General features: G+C 37.7%; 2 protein-coding genes and 1 long non-coding RNA gene across 5 annotated transcripts; 2 read left to right on the forward strand and 1 right to left on the reverse strand.

Annotated features, from left to right (window-relative positions):
• Nucleotides 1-348: 348 nt before the first annotated feature.
• LOC122092660 (probable tetraacyldisaccharide 4'-kinase, mitochondrial) lies at nt 349-5420 on the forward strand. 3 transcript variants are annotated; one of them, XM_042662891.1, is made up of 9 exons: nt 351-707; nt 788-911; nt 1007-1255; nt 1360-1509; nt 1590-1799; nt 2842-2901; nt 3262-3342; nt 3507-3660; nt 3956-5420. In XM_042662891.1, the coding sequence occupies exons 1-8, from the start codon at nt 529-531 to the stop codon at nt 3657-3659; spliced, it is 1206 nt and encodes a 401-aa protein (XP_042518825.1). In that variant the 5' UTR covers nt 351-528; the 3' UTR covers nt 3660; nt 3956-5420. The 3 variants fall into 3 exon arrangements, with proteins under 3 accessions (XP_042518823.1, XP_042518825.1, XP_042518824.1); XM_042662890.1 differs by having other exon boundaries at nt 352-707; nt 3507-5420; XM_042662889.1 differs by lacking the exons at nt 3507-3660; nt 3956-5420 and having other exon boundaries at nt 349-707; nt 2842-3391.
• A 47-nt stretch (nt 5421-5467) lies between these two features.
• On the reverse strand, nt 5468-6393 carry LOC122092661. Its single transcript, XR_006144256.1, has 2 exons — nt 6266-6393; nt 5468-5662 (listed from the first exon to the last, which is right to left on the reverse strand). It is a non-coding gene; the product is annotated as an uncharacterized LOC122092661 (long non-coding RNA).
• A 1729-nt stretch (nt 6394-8122) lies between these two features.
• LOC122093397 (arogenate dehydratase/prephenate dehydratase 1, chloroplastic) lies at nt 8123-18199 on the forward strand. The gene is made up of 11 exons (XM_042663733.1): nt 8123-8959; nt 10080-10147; nt 10230-10322; nt 10416-10616; nt 11091-11171; nt 11271-11366; nt 13656-13733; nt 13808-13897; nt 13989-14056; nt 15505-15586; nt 17442-18199. The coding sequence occupies exons 1-11, from the start codon at nt 8674-8676 to the stop codon at nt 17496-17498; spliced, it is 1200 nt and encodes a 399-aa protein (XP_042519667.1). The 5' UTR covers nt 8123-8673; the 3' UTR covers nt 17499-18199.
• The last annotated feature ends 604 nt before the right edge of the window (nt 18200-18803 follow it).

Genomic DNA, 18803 nt, shown 5'->3' on the forward strand with positions numbered 1-18803 from the left:
TCGAATGTTATCATCAACCCCCACTTTTTATTGTATCAAGTTAAAATATCCTTCCTAGTTTCTTCAGAATTCAGATCCTATCGTTGAATAGATTCTGGGTCCTTGAAATACCGAAATTACCAAATTTGTGAGGCAGCAGGGCTTGGAAACCCACTGACTGAGGCCAGTGGTCATGGGCAGCAACCATGGTTTTAGGTATTAGCCTTTGATCTATATACTTGCCGATCTGTATCAGTATTGGCCGATATCAATTTCAAACCAATTTCTGTCATTCCGAATCGAAATATTCATATCAAGATTCCTTTGAATCGGTGGGCTTCAGATCAAATGGTCGATTCTAGGGGTTGGGGTTTTGCGATCGATTTTGGCCGATTCCAATCAGATCTGAATCGAAATCGGCAGGGATCGATTCCTGTTTATAAAACCCTGCTCACTCTCAGGGTTTATGTTGCAAATAGCAATGGCGTTTCGCTCGTAAATTCTTCTCACTCTCTCATCGATCGATCAATCGCTCTTCGTCTCTTCGAAATGGAAAATATGAAACGGATGGTGAGCCAAATAGCTTACACCCATTGCCGAGATTTCTCCAACCTTCCCTCCTTACAACGCTCTCTCATCCCTTTCCTCTCCTTCACATCATCTCTCTACCGTTTTCTTCTCTCCATCCGCCACCAACTCTACCAATTGGGCTTCTTCCGGAAGCACAGGTATCTCTCTCTTTCCTGTTCCCTCTCCATTTCCCATTCGAAATCCACCCTGATCATCAAATTATCCATCTCTTCTACAGGTTGCCGGTTCCGGTCGTTAGCGTTGGCAATTTGACCTGGGGTGGCAATGGGAAGACGCCCATGGTTGAATTCATCTCTCTTTGCTTCGCTCAAGCTGGAATTTCCCCTCTCATCCTTACCAGGGTATACCCTTCTTCCTCAAAACCTCTAGTGTGGTTTCTTTGGTTGGTGTGACAATTGGATTATTGGGTCTGCACCTAACATCTATTTATCCACAGGGTTATGGTGGTGGTGATGAAGCTAAAATGCTTCAAAGGCATCTCCTTCAGACCCCAGCAAAGATTGGTGTTGGTGCTAACAGGGTTCGCACGGCTGCTTGGTTTTTCAAACGTTATGGTTACACCAATCCCCGTAGTAGTGGCAGGGCAGTGTTCCCCCAGGAACACAGTACTGCCTATGGCGATGAAGTAGACATGAGCTTCGACTCTGATAAAATTGGAGCTGTAATTCTCGATGATGGAATGCAGGCAATTGCATCTTCTTGTTTTTGCTTCCTGAATTCTGTCACTTAATGATGGTGTTGTACTCAGGAAGAATTAACGTTCTTTATTTGTTATTATTTGGGGGATAGCATTGGAGCTTAGAGCGGGACCTGGAAATTCTGATGGTAAATGGGATGATGCCATGGGGAAATGGCCATCTAGTTCCACTGGGACCTCTGAGGGAACCCTTGACAGAAATTAATAGAGCAGATGTTGCTGTTGTCCATCATGCTGACATGGTAATGTTTGGTTTGTTTTCCTCCACTGATTTCATGAATTAGCCTGTCATGAGAGTAGATTTTGCTTGTGCTTAGTGCAGGTATCTGATAAAGATCTCAAAGATCTCGTGTTAATGATGCAAGAAATCAAGGAAAATCTTCCTATCTACTTCACCAGATTGGCTCCTTCACACTTCTTTGAAGTGAAAAACCGCTATTCCAAACACCCGATTGAGGTTGTGTGTGGAATGGTAGTATTATGTGTTTCTGCAATTGGTTTTGCTAATGCTTTCATACAAGCGATAGCAAAGGTACTCCTCTTCTCTCACATTTTATGTCTGCTGTTATTAGTACCAGATTGTTTACTATTGTAGTCTTTGGTGGAACTTGGAAGTAGAAAGCAGGATCATGCATATGTGCTCCATATATTCCTGATAATCAACTGTTAATTAATGACCTGATGAGATGTAATGGAAACACTATTTGTAGTGTCCTTTTCCCCCTTAGTTAAGCCGACTTTGGTTAATTGCTTGGAGCCCTATTGTGTAGTCAGGATAGAAAGGGTTACTGAAATGAACATAAGATATTTTAGATCCCAGTTTTTCACATGGTCATTCTCCGACATTGTTTGGATGTAATTACGAAGATCTACTGAGGGTACTGCAGCAAAAGCTGCTTTAAGTAATAGAAAGAGGGTTTTTTTTTTTTTTTGGGGGGGGGGGGTGTGTGGTTGGGGGGACAATAGGAAACAAAAGGAGAAGTAATTTAGGTTGCAGAGTTACTGTCAATGTAATAAGCATCACCAGAGTCATTTTGGAGGCTTCATTTGGTTCCAAGGGGAAACTAAAGAGAACGGAAGTGAAAATTTCAAAATTAAAAAGGGAACTTTTATAATCATTACCCCATGTGACTGTATAACTTACTCTAAATCATTCCATATTTCGTTATTAAATTTCACTTTACTTTGCATCTAAATCCCTTCTGTATAAAATGTAAAATAAAAATTACATGTAAAATGTATCATTACTAAATATGATAAGAAATTTAAGTAGTTTATACATCACAAGGGGTAATGATTACAAAAGTTTCTTTTTTCAGGTTTGAAAATTTTCACTTCCCTTCCCTTTTAATCTCCATTGCAACCAAACATAGCCCTAGTGGTTTTCTTACTCTCAGGAATATGAATTCAAGTGAAGAGTCAGAGATCATTGTATTATTTCTATGCATTTAACTAGAGAATGTCTCATTTCTTTCTCCCTCTCTCTCTCTCTCTCTCTCCCCTAAATTTTGTGGTGTTTTATCCAAAACTAGAAAGATAATAGAGAACTCTGATAGAGGAATTACTTGATGCAGATGGGACCTTTATATGTTGATCGACTAGACTTCAATGACCATCATTTATTTGAAGCCAAGGTGAGAAACTTCATCTTTTGCCTTCACTATATGATTATGTCCAACTTCAGGTCTGGAAACAAGTATCATATTATGGGAAAACATGTAGCACCTGTAAGTTCATTTTATTCTTTCTGGACAAGGTTTTCATCTCACTGCAAAAGGGAGAAAAATAAAACAATGAATCTAGACCCTTTGTATTTATTATCGAAACTGCGTAGTTTGTTAAGAGCATGTAGCAGATCCTGCACTGAGGGAAAGTAAGTGTTACTATATAAATCATGAATCCTTCTTCCCCGTCTTTTGAGTGATGAATATCTTGAATTAGTTATTGATCCAATATATCAAGCTTGATAATTCATTATTCATCTATCTATACAGGATACTCTGATGATCAGAGAGAGACTTAAAAAACTTCAGGATGAGTTTGATACCAAGCCAATTGTTGTGATGACAGAGAAGGCGAGTAGATCCTCAATCATATATGAATTTACACATGCTGAAAACTGAGCAATATACAACATGGATTTTGTGTGTGTGTTCAGAAAGTAGAGATTGTGTCCTTGTCTTCTTGGTTTTTTTCTTATTTGACATCCATGTGCGAATGGTCTTCTTTATATAAGCAGGATTATGATCGGGATCCAAAGTTTCTAAAAGAGCTGGCTCCTTTTGAAGTTTTGGTACTTTGTTCCCAATTACATATCGTGTCTTCATTGGTACACACAGAGAAAAACTTCAAGAAACTGTTGAAGCGGCTTTTGGAGACGAACTCTGTGTGAGGTAAACAACTCCCTACCTGCGTTTCCCGGAGTAATGAGGATGTACTAGGCAGTCCTGGTATGAACAGACAGTTAATATGGGCCTCTACCATCACAAATCAACTCAAAGAATTCAATTTGCGGGCAATACTTAGAAATTTCATCTTCGTTATGTTAACTAAGTCCAACATTTGGGGGCTATGCACAGAATCTTGAAAGGTTAAAGTAAATACCCCTAGAGTTGATAAAGTTGAACCAGTGGAGGAATGAGCTGCTTGATTGGGTTGCATGAAACCTTTTCCTTTTGATTGCATCAGGAGCAAAGAAAAGCTACATCCAATTGTACCAGCTCTAGAAAGAACTGAGAGTTGACTTGTGGATGCCAAAGAAGATCTCTTTGTTAGCAGATGGGTCATTTTTATAATTAAAAAAAAAAAAGTACTCTCTGAGGGTGTCAAGTTATCTAATGTCTCAATTACTCAGGCTCCTTCACCTGTGTGCAAAGAAATGGAAATGATTATCTGGAAGTTCTTGTGTGATGGATGGGAATTGAAAAGTAAAATTCAAATTCAACCAAGTGCTTTGGAAGTAGGTTTGCAAGCAAAGGAGACAAAGTCCATGAAACGGAAAAACAAGGCCTTTCGATTTGATCCGATCCAATTTTGTTGTGTGATGGGTCATGAGCCCACTTTTGGGAGGTGAATGGCATGGAGAGGGAGTTACATGAATCAGTGAGGCTGTAGCGATTGGTTACTCAAAAAAAAAAAAAAAATGTTGGGTAAACCAATATTATAACAAAGGGAAAAGTCCCTCTTGAGCAAGCAGTGTTTGTTACGCCAATGCTCTCTCTCTCTCTCCCTCCTGACATTCTCTTTCCTCTCCACCCCCATTGACAAACTGTGTTACCTGCTCCCATTGGCTGGATTCCCCACCCCTTCGGCTCAGAGAACCCTTTCACCTATAACAAAATGAACCAGGCTAGCGTGGAGCCCGTCTTCTAAAGGAATGTACATCATAGAAATCAAGGATTGTATTAATCTTAAAAGCAGTTACACAGTTGATTTCTTGATGTCAGTTCACAGAAGTAAAGAATTTAGAAAGATGCCAAAGGCAGTTTATGGTGAAATCCTACAGGTGGGAGTTTATGCCTGGAGGCATTCTTTTGCAGATTATTTAACTCTGGAGCAGTTTAGCGAAGAGACTTCAAGTTAGTCTGCTAGTGCTATTTTTTCTGCTTGTCACTGGTTCTTGTGATATGAAGAGTTCAGCATTTTATGGAACTAGTGAACTATCTCTAAGGTTATGGTTGTTGTTGTTGTTGAACTGTCTCTGTTACTGTTTGAAAACAGTTCGCAGCATCTGAAGTGAAGTGCTGGTTTAACATCATTTTTGAGTATTTTGTCAACTCCGAAGGTACAATCATGTATCAGCAAAAGTGTTCCCATTGATAGTACCCTGTGGATTTTTCTTTCAATTGAGAACCTGAGAACTAGGGGAAGGGAGGAGGAGAGGGGAGCATTTTATGATGACAAGGCTTCAAGCATCTCTGAAATATGTGCAAATAGATGTGTATTTGTGGATCTTGAGCAAGCAGTTTTAGGGAAGCCAGATGAGAATTTTTGGACATTGACAAGGTCTTGTGAGGAACTGATTGGTGGTCCATGCTAGAGACCTATCTTACAATGAAATTTTTGTGTAAAGCTTATGCCTTCACAATGAAATTTGGGCTTAGAATTGATTTGATGTAAATATGCTAAACATCCAAACTTATTACAGATTCTCCATGTGTAGTCAGAAAAATGATATGGGGATGTATGGAATGCAAATGGTAGATCATGAACCCATTTATTTCAACCATCTGTGGAATACAAGTTGCTTTCTGCACCTTTCATATCCTTCAAGCGTTCCTCTTTATTTGAATATAGCTTCTCTTAATCTTGAGAAGGTTGCATCATGGATCCCAATCCGTGTTCTCTCTGATTAAAGCTTGGAGAGTTTTGCATCAACCCAACTCCCAACATAATCTGCAAAACAGATGTTATGAAACAGTAAAGACTGGAATGTCAAAGATAGCTATAGAATCATTATTTGGTCTCATTGATACAGCATATTTGTTTTGGGCAAACAATGGGAGTCACTGGTTCTAATTTGTGTGGATAGAAGTTTGAATTTGCAGGTGATGGTTCCGTATCGAAAGATTTTAAACTTGGAATTGGGGTTAAATCTGTTCCTGCCAATTCCGGAATCAATTCCGAAGACCCTAGAATTGCCCCCTCTGGAATGGCCGGAATCAGGATCTCACCCCCAACTCTGAATTTGAAACAATGGTTTTGCCTCTCTTCCTCTGTACTTTATGCCCTCATGGTAGGTCAAATGTCAAATTGCATATGGTTGAAGAGTTGAATGATATGGAGGATCCTAACTTGCCTCTAAATGCTCTGCAACAACAATGCTCGTAAAAAGTCATGGGAAACTTGGGACGAAGCACAAGGTTTTAGTGCATGGTATCGATATCAATATTAAAACACTTTTTTTTTAACCCAAATATTATCTGTGATCGGGACAGTCCCTAAGATTTTATAAGAAAGATTCAAAATAGGAAAATACAAAGGCGGGACTTAACCTACCTTACGCCTAACAAAAGGAAGAAAATGCTCATTCATCCCAAAAAAAATCAAGAAAACTAACACTGCATATGAAACACTGGAAGACCAGCTGTCTTCATTTGTAATACAAATAAGATCTCTTGAAATAGAAGAATCATTTCCTAATAAAATTGAGTCAAATCAAAATCAAAGAGGAAAGAAATTAATGGAAGGAAGAATTGGTTGAGCGGAATGGCCTAATTAAATGAGTGATTGATTGACAACAGAAGTAGTGGGTGCTTATTGCTATCGAGACCTAGAGTAGTTGGTTAATGACATGCATGGAAGTGTATCTGTCACTAGGAATGGAATGATGAAGCTGTGATCTGGTTTTTAATGATCTAATCCCACAGTTGAAGAACAACCTCCACATCAATTTCCTGATTAATTGTTTTTAGGGAGAGGGATCGTGACACTACCCTCCTTACATTGGCGTCATAAAACCTTAAAAAGAGCAAGATGGGTTTTTGTGAGCGTCATTTGTATGTGTACAATGTATATGGGGGATGCACGTCATTAAATAAGGAGAGAAAACACTATGATCACACGCCCAAATTTTTTTCTTGTTTTCAAATCATTTATACCAGTTAGGTAAGTTGTGCATAGGGGAATGCGTTTCCCACACAAGCGATGTACACAATCTCTCACAATTTTTTATCTCGATCTTTTTTTTTTTTTTTAAGTATTTTTTTCTTGATCATTTTTCTTTGGTAAAATATTTTTTATATTGATCATATGGGTCCCATATAGATGATATTATTTTCTACACTACCATTGATATGGTGTGGAGATTACCCCATGCAGGTGACATGGGGAATTCACCCCCCCCAAAAAAAATATCATTACAGAAGATGAATCGACAAACAGATAATGTACACTTCCTCGTCTCTGTGTATGACCTTCACTGGAAATCGAACTACAAGTGTTTTCTACCTGGGAGTGGCCCTTGCGCCAAGACGCATGGGTGCACACCCTAGGAGGGGCGTGATGGTCATTTCACACCCTTTTGTCTGTGGTGTAGCGGCTACTCCTAAAAAAAAAAAAAGGTCCCTTTACTTTATTATTAGGGAAAGGGAACAACACTACCTGGTTGCATTCCCTAACGTCCTCTCACAAGGGGCTCCAAAATGACCAAGCAACCCCCCATGTTGGATGCCCCCAGCATGCTATCTCATTGGCTAAGTCACTAGGGCAAGATGCACTCAACTGGGTAGTGATTCTCAGACGTTATTATTGTTATTTTACATGTTAGGTTCAATTCAAACTAAGTGTGCCAAGTGGTAAAATAAAACGTTGAAAAATTAAGAGATCCAACAAAATGGTTGTAAAGACAATAAATCCCTACAGATTGGAATACCGATAGAGGTGTTACTTAATACACTTGAGTCCCTGAGGGTATAGAGAAAGAGAACACTACCTTCTCTCGCGGCCCCTATGTCAATACTGGTCCAATGGGAACATGTGCCAAAGCATCAAATATTGAATAGAATAATTATTTCACTATCTTGATATTTTTATTTTTATTTTTTATTTATTTAATTAGAGTCTAAAATTTGACATTTGAATAATCCAATCATTTTTCTTTTGGCTAATCAAATCGCCAATTATGTCCTCTCCATTTCCACATGAACACAAATAAGTTTTTTAGACTAGTTTCCCAGGTAGCTGAGATCAGTTGGTAGTTGGGACATACTGTAAAGCTTGGAAACATGATTGTTTTGTCATTTTCTTTCCTTAAAAAAACAAGAAAGTCAACCAAGTGATTAACATCTACGTAATTACGCGATAGGTTGATTACCTAAAACTCTCAAAACTTAATCATTAAACCAGCCCTGTCATGGAAAAACAGTGGGTGATGATGGAGAGAAAGAGAGCACTAGATTGGGAGATGCTTCAAATCAAAATGGGTAAAATTCGTAAGGTAAGGTCCTGACGACTCATCCTCTTTAACAGTTACTGGAACCAATATACTATCTGTAATCTATTGGTGATAGGAGTCGAGATGAAATTCGTGTTGATTCCTCTTCAACGTTGCCTTAACCCATTGTGTTCGTCGAATGTCGAAGTTAGAACTTACAATTAATTAAACGATGAAAGCTTCTGGTTGGGAAAACGTGTCCCCAAAGATCCGTTCACCTACTACTTCTCTTTCTTCTTGGCCTTCGCTTGTCAGTCTTTGTTGAACCCAAATCTGAAATACCCAGTTACCCATTCTACCAGCGTTGGTGGGTTCCACTGGTACTTATTAGTGCTCTCTGAAAAATGCCGTACTAGGTTGCATTAATCCATTCTTTTTTTTTTGGATTGAGAAACATCATTGAGCCTCTCCAGTGATTTGGTACTTGGGTTTCGTCTGAAACCGCATTCTGTGACTGAACAGCTTGTCTGTAATGGCTTCCAAGGCTGTTGCTGTTTGGGGATCTTATGTTTCTCAATTGGGTAGGGAAGATTCGGGCTCTCGGCGTTCTGGGTTTGCTTTGAATTGGAACAGAGATATTGAGAGGAGCTGTAAATTTGGGCGTATTGGTGTTTCTGGAGATTTGGCTGCTCTTCTGGCCACAAAGCCTGTTGAAGATGAGAATCCGGCATCACCCACAGTTGAATTGCAGCGGTTGGTTGAACAGTATGGGAATAACGAGTCCAAGAGATTGCACAAGGATGTGAATTCTCTTCCAAGTGGGTTATATTATTTCTGTTTCTTTTAGGAATATTGTTTTGTTTTCCATTCCGTTTTTAATTTGATGTACATACTTACTAATCGAGGAATAAGTTCATGATTCATTTATGACCTTCGGTTTACTTTAGGATCTGTAAGAAATTGCTATCTTTGGTGAATGTTGATAATTTCGACTGCTATTTTGTTCTTATTGGTGGGTCGTTTGGCTGTAAAGCTTGTTAGCAGATTTTAGCATCTTCTCTATTTTTTTTCCCCCGTGTGTAGTTTGGTGTGGTGGAACGGGGATGTAGAAGTTGGAATTTCAAACATTTGAGTGATCTACCATGTTTTCTATATTTGGCTGTCATCATAAACTGTTTATTTCTGGTTGGTTTTCAGCTCAAGATGAAAGTTTTTTACCACTATTGAATCAGTGACAAAAATTCTTGAAAAAACCATGTAAATAAGTGATTAACCCAATCTACTTTAGTATATTATGTTTATGGGATTTTCTTGCCACTTGAGGCATTTCTAGTCACTTAAACCAAGAGCTGTCTAAGAATAACACCTCATTATGAAATAGAACATAGTTGTCATGATGCCAAGGTGTCCATGGAAATCATATTCCATGTATTTTTTTTTTTTTTCATATCCCATTCATGTCTTCCATATTTCAGGTATATTTCCTTCATCATCTAGGAATCGCTGCCTTTAAACATAAGACCACTGGTCGCCGAGCCACACCATGATGCCTTGGCAACTTGTGTGTGTGGGTAGAAGGGTGGGTGGGGGTGGGCATAGTAGTCAAGCTGGTTAATTGTGGACTGTTAGAAGATGTAAAGTTTTGGACCCCGCCAGTTTAACAAACCATATTAACAAGCTGGCATCTTCATGTAGGTAGAGTTTCATATACCATTTAGCTGTATCTTAGAGAAAAGCAGGGATCCACTTGGTTCACTGTATCATCATTTCCATGACTTCTTTGATGCATTTTCACCATATCTTATTCATTATTATGATCCACCTTTACAATGTATCTGCAATAAAATGCTTGCATGTTTGCGAAAGGGTCCCATTTTTTCTACTGAACCTTTTTTTAAATGCAATTTGCAAAGTTTTGATGATTTACATGATTAACAGGACCATTATCTGTAACTGATCTTTCCCCTTCAGCAAAAAATGGCTTGAATGTGCGCGTGGCATATCAGGTATGTTGTTTGTTTAACAGCTATGGCCCTACAATGACTTTGTTACTTGTGATTGTTACAATTGTTGTGTCATCTGATGCAGGGGGTACCTGGTGCATATAGCGAGGCTGCTGCCCTCAAAGCATATCCCCAGTGTGAGGCCGTTCCCTGTGATCAGTTTGAAGCTGCATTCAAGGTTTGACAGATGCCACTGTACAGGGTTTGCAATTGAATATATACTAATATACCTATCATTTCCAGCTTTATTAAATTGATTCCTGTTTCACAGGCAGTTGAACTGTGGCTGGTTGATAAAGCAGTTCTACCCATTGAGAATTCCTTAGGCGGAAGCATCCATCGCAATTATGATTTACTTCTGCGTCATAGGCTGCACATTGTGGGTGAGGTGCAGTTAGCCGTTAACCACTGCCTTCTGGGACTACCTGGTGTGAGAAAGGAGGAGCTAAAACGTATTTTAAGCCATCCCCAAGTCAGTCATCTCCTTCCCCCCCACCATTTCTTTGATTTATTAAAAGTGGAAACCAGGTTATTTAGGTAGAATACTGGTGAGCTTTATTCCAGGATATGTTCTGATGCATGCAGCAGGGGCTCATCTATCCATGCTGTCCAAACTCTAGAGGTTACACCAGTAATTGGATATGTCCTAACTTAACATTGGTTCCATCTGATTGTCCCTGTGTCTTGACGAGTTCTTTTGCGGTTAAATGTTGTTGAAAATATGTTATGGTTGGGGAAAAGGTTGACAGATTGGATCATATTTAGACTACAAACCATCCAGTTGGTCTCCAGAATTTGGTTGATCAGGTTACATGATTACATGCTCCTCGTGTGTGGTTCCCCACCTGTGTCTGATTCTATTGGACATGCACACAAACATCTTCTTCTTCGTGAACTTGAAGTTTTAGATGCTAAAGTTTTGTCTTATGCATTGAATTGTTTGCAGGCACTTGCTCAATGTGAGAATACACTGAGCAAGTTAGGTGTTGTAAGAGAAAGTGTGGATGATACTGCTGGTGCTGCTCAGGTTGTGTTTGTGGATGTATCTTTCTGTAGTATTTTTTTTATTTAACTAGATTATTGTCTGATGCTATTGTTCTTAACACTCTGAGAACCTTTGGTCCAGTTTGTAGCTGCCAGTGGCCTAAGAGATACTGGAGCTGTTGCAAGTGCTCGAGCTGCAGAGATATATGGGCTTAACATACTTGAAGAAAAAATACAGGTATGATTTTTGTCTGCTTTCTTATTGGTCTATCATCTACTTTGTGGATTTGTCTTTAATTGTTTAAAAGAAAATGTCATTCTGTTGATAGTGAAATGAGCAGAATAATGTATACCATGTAGCCCATTGTTTCATCAATCCAGACTTTTATTCAGTAAATTGCTACCTCTTGAATGAACAAATTCCTACGTTCATGATCCCTTTTTCTTTTACTTACCAAAATATTGGAGCCGGGCACCATAAATGTGGCTCAAATCATTGATCCCGTAAGTTCATATGGAGATTTCTTTAAAAAAAAAGAGGGTTAATTTGAGGATTAGTTTTTCAGAATAGGAATTTTAGTTCTTCGTTGGATGAGTTTGTTCTGTTTTGAGGTGCATGGGATCTACTTCTAGTACTTGAAGTAACCAAGTACAGTTAAAGTCTTCTTATGATCACTTTACTATCGGACTTATCTTTAGGTGGTTCAATATTTCCCCATACATATGGCTTCTAGCTAGAATATTTGCTGGTTATCATTGAATATGAATAGAGTTTTCTATTTTGGGCTCCATCTAGACGTGTTGCGATTGATGTTTAAATTTTGAAAAAAAATTCACATTCTCATATCCATCAACCGCTTTGCAAATCTGATTTACCAAAACCTTTTAACACCTGCTACAGTTCTAAATTCTCTGTAGTCCATATTTTATAACTATGACCTTACTTTTACACCATCTTGGTAATTCCCAGATAACCTCTAATTTTCTATTGTGGAAATCCCCAGACTCTACTTGTAGAAATTATTGTAATTGAGCCCCACCCATAATAGTTCCCAGGACCCCAATTGTTTTGCCATATTTTGCATATGACACTTTCTGATTGGAATTAAAATGAAGTGAAATGAAATTAAAATAATAAAATGGAATTTTTTAACCATTACCAATAATGGTTGTGTAACTTGCTCAAAAATTTACTAAATATAGAAATTATATTTTACTTAACTTTTCAAAATTTGAACAGTAACATATGAAAGGGCTGGAATCTATCGAAATTTTTAATTGCCATAATTGGTAAAATTCAAGGTTGTTACACAATCATGATCACAAATATATATATATATATATATATATTTCAATTTATTTCAGTTCCCTTCGCTTTTCTTTACTTGTCACCAGATGGAACCTTCAGTGTAACTTTCTGATTCTTTGCTTTACTTTTGGACTAGTGAGATAACAGTTAAGAGGTGGAAAGAGGAGAGCTTTGTTCTGCACAGAAATCTGTCAAATTATAGCATTGAATGGTTTCTAATTGAATCAGACTGTTCTAAATCTTTTGGATTTAAAACTCTTGGATATTAGTTGGTGCTGTCTGACTGTATCTGTCCAGTGTGTCCACAGGGTACTGATACTGTGGTTATGTGAAGGTATTAGGTTATCATGGATAATGGTTAAAACCACTGTTAGTTAAAACGCGTTTAAAACGCGGTTGGGTTTTTTTGCCTTTTAAAACGTGTTTTCCCGTATGCTATTATACAATGTGAAAAAAAAGGGAAACGGCAAAAGAATCCATTTTAAACGCTTTTTAAACGGCCGTTTTAAACGTGTATCCTTTTTTTAAGGGTAAAATAGGAATTTTATTAAATTAATTAATTAATTAAAAAATATTAGTAAAAGTGAAGAGTGAAACAATATGGTACTTGGTTTTTGGTTTTTAACTTCCGTACTATCTATAGGAAAAAAATCTCATCTTCTTATTGCCCATTGAGTAAGGAGAAGCTAAAGCTAGCAACATCTCATTTTCTTGTAGCTCATTGGGCTATTTTATCTTGGGACTCCCAGAGCTTTTGGGACATTAGATGCATGTATACAGATCATAATCTCTCAAATTGCATGAGTATACTGCCGTTTCGTTTTTTTGAAAACTACATGTTTAATACTCGTACCGTTCGTTTTCGTCCGTTTGCCGTTCCCTGTTTTTTTGTCCTTTTTTTTACCATACTGTTCATCGTTTTTATCTATTTAAAACCCGTACCGTACATTTCTATTTTTTTTCCGTTCCCGTTTTAACTAACAGTGGTTAAAACAAGGGTTTGAAGGAAGGAAAGAGTAACTATGACATATCCTATAAGAATTCTGACATTAACCGCATGTTTTGGGTGCACATATAATATTTAAGTAGTATCTGGTGAAAATTAAGCCCTATTTTTTCTTATGAAGTTTCCTTGTCATGTAGATGGAGAATCTATGCTTTTTTTCCATTGCTTCAAATCTAAGGATGTTTGACTTTCTTACATAATGCACTGGGCAGGATGATTCTGTAAATATAACCCGTTTTCTGATACTTGCAAGGGAACCTATAATTCCTAGAACTGACCGGCCTTTCAAGGTGATTTTTTCTTTTATCCCTCTTATTGCATTGTGCTTACACCTTTCAAAGCATTAATTTCATTTTTCTTTTAGACAAGCATTGTCTTCACCCTGGAAGAAGGCCCAGGTGTAATATTTAAAGCCTTGGCAGTGTTTGCTTTGCGGGATATTAATTTGACAAAGGTATTTTCGAATTAGAGCGGTTTTTTTTTCCCCCATGATCCTTTAGTCTGCAAGCTTCTATCATTTTCTTCTCCTTTGTATGAAACTTCAGATTGAAAGCCGACCACAAAGAAAGCAGCCACTGAGGGTTGTCGATGACTCTAACACCGGGCGTGCCAGGTGAGTACCATTTTCCTTTTGGGGTTGAGTCTAAAATACATAGTCAGTCGGTAGTCATTATTTATCGTTGGGGTACAATCAAGGATTAAAGTATCGGTATCAGTTTTCGTATCGATCGACCAAAATTAAGATACGTATCAAAGGGTATCGTATCGTATCAGAGATACGGTAAGATACGCTAAAGATACGCACATAAATGGATATGAAACACCTTATTAAACACTTTTGCATAAAAAATTTGTTGAAAAAAGCTATTGATAATATGTATTATGCATAAACACTAAATTGAGGGTATCGCACTAAGAATTCAAGGTTTATAGTTGTCCCATAAATGTAAAATCCTTGTACCCAACCTTGATTTTCACTTTAGTTAGAGAGAAATATGACTGGCAGCAACTTTGAAACAAAAACCCCTAAAAAAATCGTGTTTTCTGAAAAAAATACCCATCTTGGCCATTATATGACCGTAGCGCATTGTATCGGTACATACCGATACGTACCGATATTCATTGATACGTATTGATCGATACATACTAATACGTACTGATACTCATCGATACGTACCAATCAATACATACAAATACTCACCGATACGTACCGATACATGCCGAAACATATATTTCACCTCGATTTTATATTTTCCATAGAGCATCAGTACGTATCGATAGTGTATTGGTGCATATCAGTATGTATCGTAGGATATATATCGATACGAAAGGATTTTAAAATTTTCATGTATCATATCGGTGTGTATCGTATTGGTTGGATAAATTTAAGATACGTATCAGAGGGTATCGTATCATATCGGTATCGGAGATACTTTAAACCATGGGTACAATGTGAAACACTTTCGCTAACAAAAATAAAGAACATAGACATCAGCATTTAACACTTAGAAATGATAATATTCATGTTGTGGCATTAATTGAATATATAAATAGCCATTTATAGTTGTTAATTGATAATCTAGATTCTAGTGGTACTGAACTCTCCAAATTCCTGGCTGGGGCAGATGTCAATTTGTTTGCGTGGAAAAAAAAATGAATATCAAAATTTTAAAGGTTGATAACTAAGATACTTAACCAAAGAACTAAATAAACAAGTAGTAGCTCTCTGACATGTGCATTACATGGTGTCGGTGGCTCACAGACATAGGGTCGTCAACAATGTAAACTTTGAAAAATTAAGTATCGCTCTTTTTTAGCGGAAACTGACACGATTTGAATAATCCAATTTCTACTGTATCAGAAAGCAGTCTTCAATCTGTGTTTTAAGTCTGCTATTGTTAAAAAAATTACTTTATTTAATCATTGTAGGCCCTTTTAATTTTCTCTTGTACAATTTGGAGGAGAACGACCCTCGGAGTTTGGAAATTTTGATCTTTCTATTTTAAATGGGATCCTTTCATGCTGTCTAATTGATTTTGCTTCTCTTTTTTTTGTTGGCAGGTATTTTGACTACCTTTTCTATATTGATTTTGAAGCTTCAATGGCCGAGCCTCGTGCACAAAATGCTTTGGGAAACCTGCAGGTCTGAGTTTTATCATTTCTCGACATGCTTTTCACCTATAATTACATAAAATTACTAATTTCTATTATTTTAGGGGCTCCACGGGGTACCAGAAAAAAAAAAATAATAATTATAATTTCTATGATTGATCTGCTAACGAGTTACTCATTTCTATTAATTGATCTGCTAATTCTGTATTCTGATGTTTATGGCAGAAAAATTATGAGCTCCCCCTACCTAGTCTCTTAAACTCTATGTTATTTCTTTTTTTGGCATTTCACTATGTGACATTCCGTTATGTACCAACAAAATGATGCATTGTAATGTTGGATTTATTTCACCCTGCCAGATTATTTTGTCCCTTTTTTGTTTTGTTCTCCAGTTGAAGTCACTTGTTCTTGTAATTGTACTGTTCTAGTATGTTGTCTTCTAGGGTTATACTTTATTACTGCTCTCTTTTTGTATAATGTTCTTCATCAAAAGGAGGGGGGGGGGGACTTACTAGGTGAACACTTCATCCAAACCGAATGAGAGGATAGAAAAAAGGACAAAAAACTATGCTTCCATACATTATGACCACGACCAACTGTTTGTACCATTGTTGCCTTCATCTTTTATGTAGGTCAATCTGCAATGAACATGACCATTATGAACAGACTTATTAAACTATTACCTGTTTTCTGTTCTATCTACGATTTTTGGGAGGCTTTAAAAACCTATAGGGGATTTCATTTCTTGTGGCACATGATGGTCAATCTGTCAATGGGTTTACATCCGGGAATGAAAGAAGGTTTGTCTGGAAATGAACAGAGCTGGGTTGCATAGTAGACCTTGCAATCTTGCATTGATTGATTGGGTAAAATTTCTTAAATTTTGCTTGCTGAATGCTGAGTTCCATATAATTAATTAAGCCTTGGGTTGTACCTGACATAATTAGTTAAACCTCAGGCATCCAAGCAAGCGATTGACATGAAACATGACATGCCTAGATCTCTGATTTTCAACCTTGATTTTCTATAAATATTGAGTCCTACCGGTCCTTTTCTGGATGGCTAAATGAAAAAGACTTGAAAGTGATGTAGCCGTATGGGTGCAAAGCACTCTTTTCATTGGACAATTTACTGAGAATTTAACCACCCTGTTGTGTCTTAATCACCCTTTACTTAATCAACCTTTAACCACATTTCATAGTCATTTCTGTCTTTCCATGGACAAAATGTCACTTGGAGAAAAGATACATCTGTACCCCATAATTACAATCAATAAAGTAGAGATCCTTATTCATCTAACAAAGTTCAGTGACAGAAACTAATTTTCAGTACAAAAATGGCATTCAATTATTACTGGACCCATGCTTGTCAGTGTTAGAGGACCCATAGTTCATGTGCTAAAAGACCACCCACATTTAACTAGTGTTTGATGCATTGCGTTAAGAACTTCATTTAGATGCTTGGTTACATCCTTCATGACTAGGCTTTGTTACTTGTGTATTTCTTCCTTTGTGTTACTCAACATCAAGCACTATTACTCATCTAGATTAGGTATTTTCCTTCTACATAGGCACTTTTAGGACCTGATGTGTTGCCTGCCCCAGCTTGAGTAACTTAGTGTTGTTATTTTGGGATGTAGTTTTCCTTGATTTGTTGGTACCATACTGGGATTTTTTTCTTTGTCAGCAAGTTGGTGTTCATGAAACCTTTCCAGTGCTGGATATGAAAAAGTATGAAAATTGATTTGCCTATGATGCCTTACGGATCCATGTAGCCGACCCCATTTAGTTGGGATAAGGCTGAGTTGTGTTGTTGTTGTTGCCTTACTATCTTAAAGCAATGATGTCCTTGGAATGGCATTTAGAGAACTCTTCATATTTTTGCAGGAATTTGCAACATTTCTTCGGGTCCTTGGCTCCTATCCCATGGATACAGTCCTATAGATGCCTTCCCTCCCTGGAGGCAGTTCTTGTTTTATTTCAGTCATGAAGCTTGCAGGACAAAGAGAGTCCATCCTTCTGTTTCAGACATATTGGATCCTGTTCAAGCTGGTGGAGAGAAGTCTTGAGAGAGGGAAAAGCTGTCCTACTACAGGATCATGTGTATCTTAAATAATAATTCAGAAGGATTTCTCCTGCAAAGGCTTATAAGCACAAGGTACAATGTAGCGAGGCTCAGTTTGGAAGCTTACAAGCTGTTATGTTGAATGGTCTTGCTGGTTTGAGTATGGCTTATATAATCAACATACCTATTTGATTTGAGAACAGTATCTGATCACCAGTGATTGTGGAACAGTGATTGTGGAACCCATGGTTGGATCCCTTGATCTCATTTATATGGTCGCTTGCAAGCCACCAAATGTCTTCTCTACTAAAACAATTTTAGTCAAGGGGGACTTCATTGTTCATATACAGTTCTTTTGTTCAGTTAGCTCCAACTAAAGAAGGTGATGACCATTTCTTCTACTACTAGTGAAACGTCTCTTTGGCTATAGAGAACTGGTAACTTATGATTGGTTTGCTTAGCTGAAGTGCTTCATGTTATTGCATGGAGATAACTCTGTTACAGAACTCATTCCTTCTTTGTTTTGCCTGCTTTATCATTCTCATTCAATATTAATTTGAGATTACACTTTTGTCTTGTACGATAATCGAATACAGAACTGTATACGTTCTCTTTACGCAAAGATATTCCCTCTTCATAAATCTTCACGGCTTTGGAATATTTTTCTGCCTGTGACTTTTGAAAGTAATGTGTAATGGGACGTATTTAGCCCCCGAGAGTGAAAACTTAGGGGCATAAGTGGCTAGGTATCTGTTTTTGCTAGTATAGATGGAGGAGGGAGCTGTCTGTTTAGGTGCTAGTGCTGACATTATATATATATATATATAATCCACACCAATCCACTCATGAAATGATTTTACCAGGGCTCAGTTTGGTACAAAGTGAAGTGAAGTGAATAGTTTTTGGCGCGTGGAATGCCACCATAAGGTTGCTCCTTTGCGACCTGGTGATCACAAGCTCGAATCAGGAAACAATCTCTTTGAAAAGCAGGGGTAAGGTTGCATACGTTATGACTCACAGTGGCGGCAGCTTCATGCACTGGGTATATCCATTTTTTTTTTCTTTTTAAATCCTGATGCTTGCCACCCAACTGTCGTTACTGCCCCGATGAATTTTTGAAACATATTACTCATCCTAAAAAACTTAGTCATAGGGAGAGGATACTCAAATCCTTAAAAGTCTTT

Source organism: Macadamia integrifolia, chromosome 11 (genome assembly GCF_013358625.1).
Source record: "Macadamia integrifolia cultivar HAES 741 chromosome 11, SCU_Mint_v3, whole genome shotgun sequence".
Taxonomy (NCBI): Eukaryota; Viridiplantae; Streptophyta; class Magnoliopsida; order Proteales; family Proteaceae; genus Macadamia; species Macadamia integrifolia.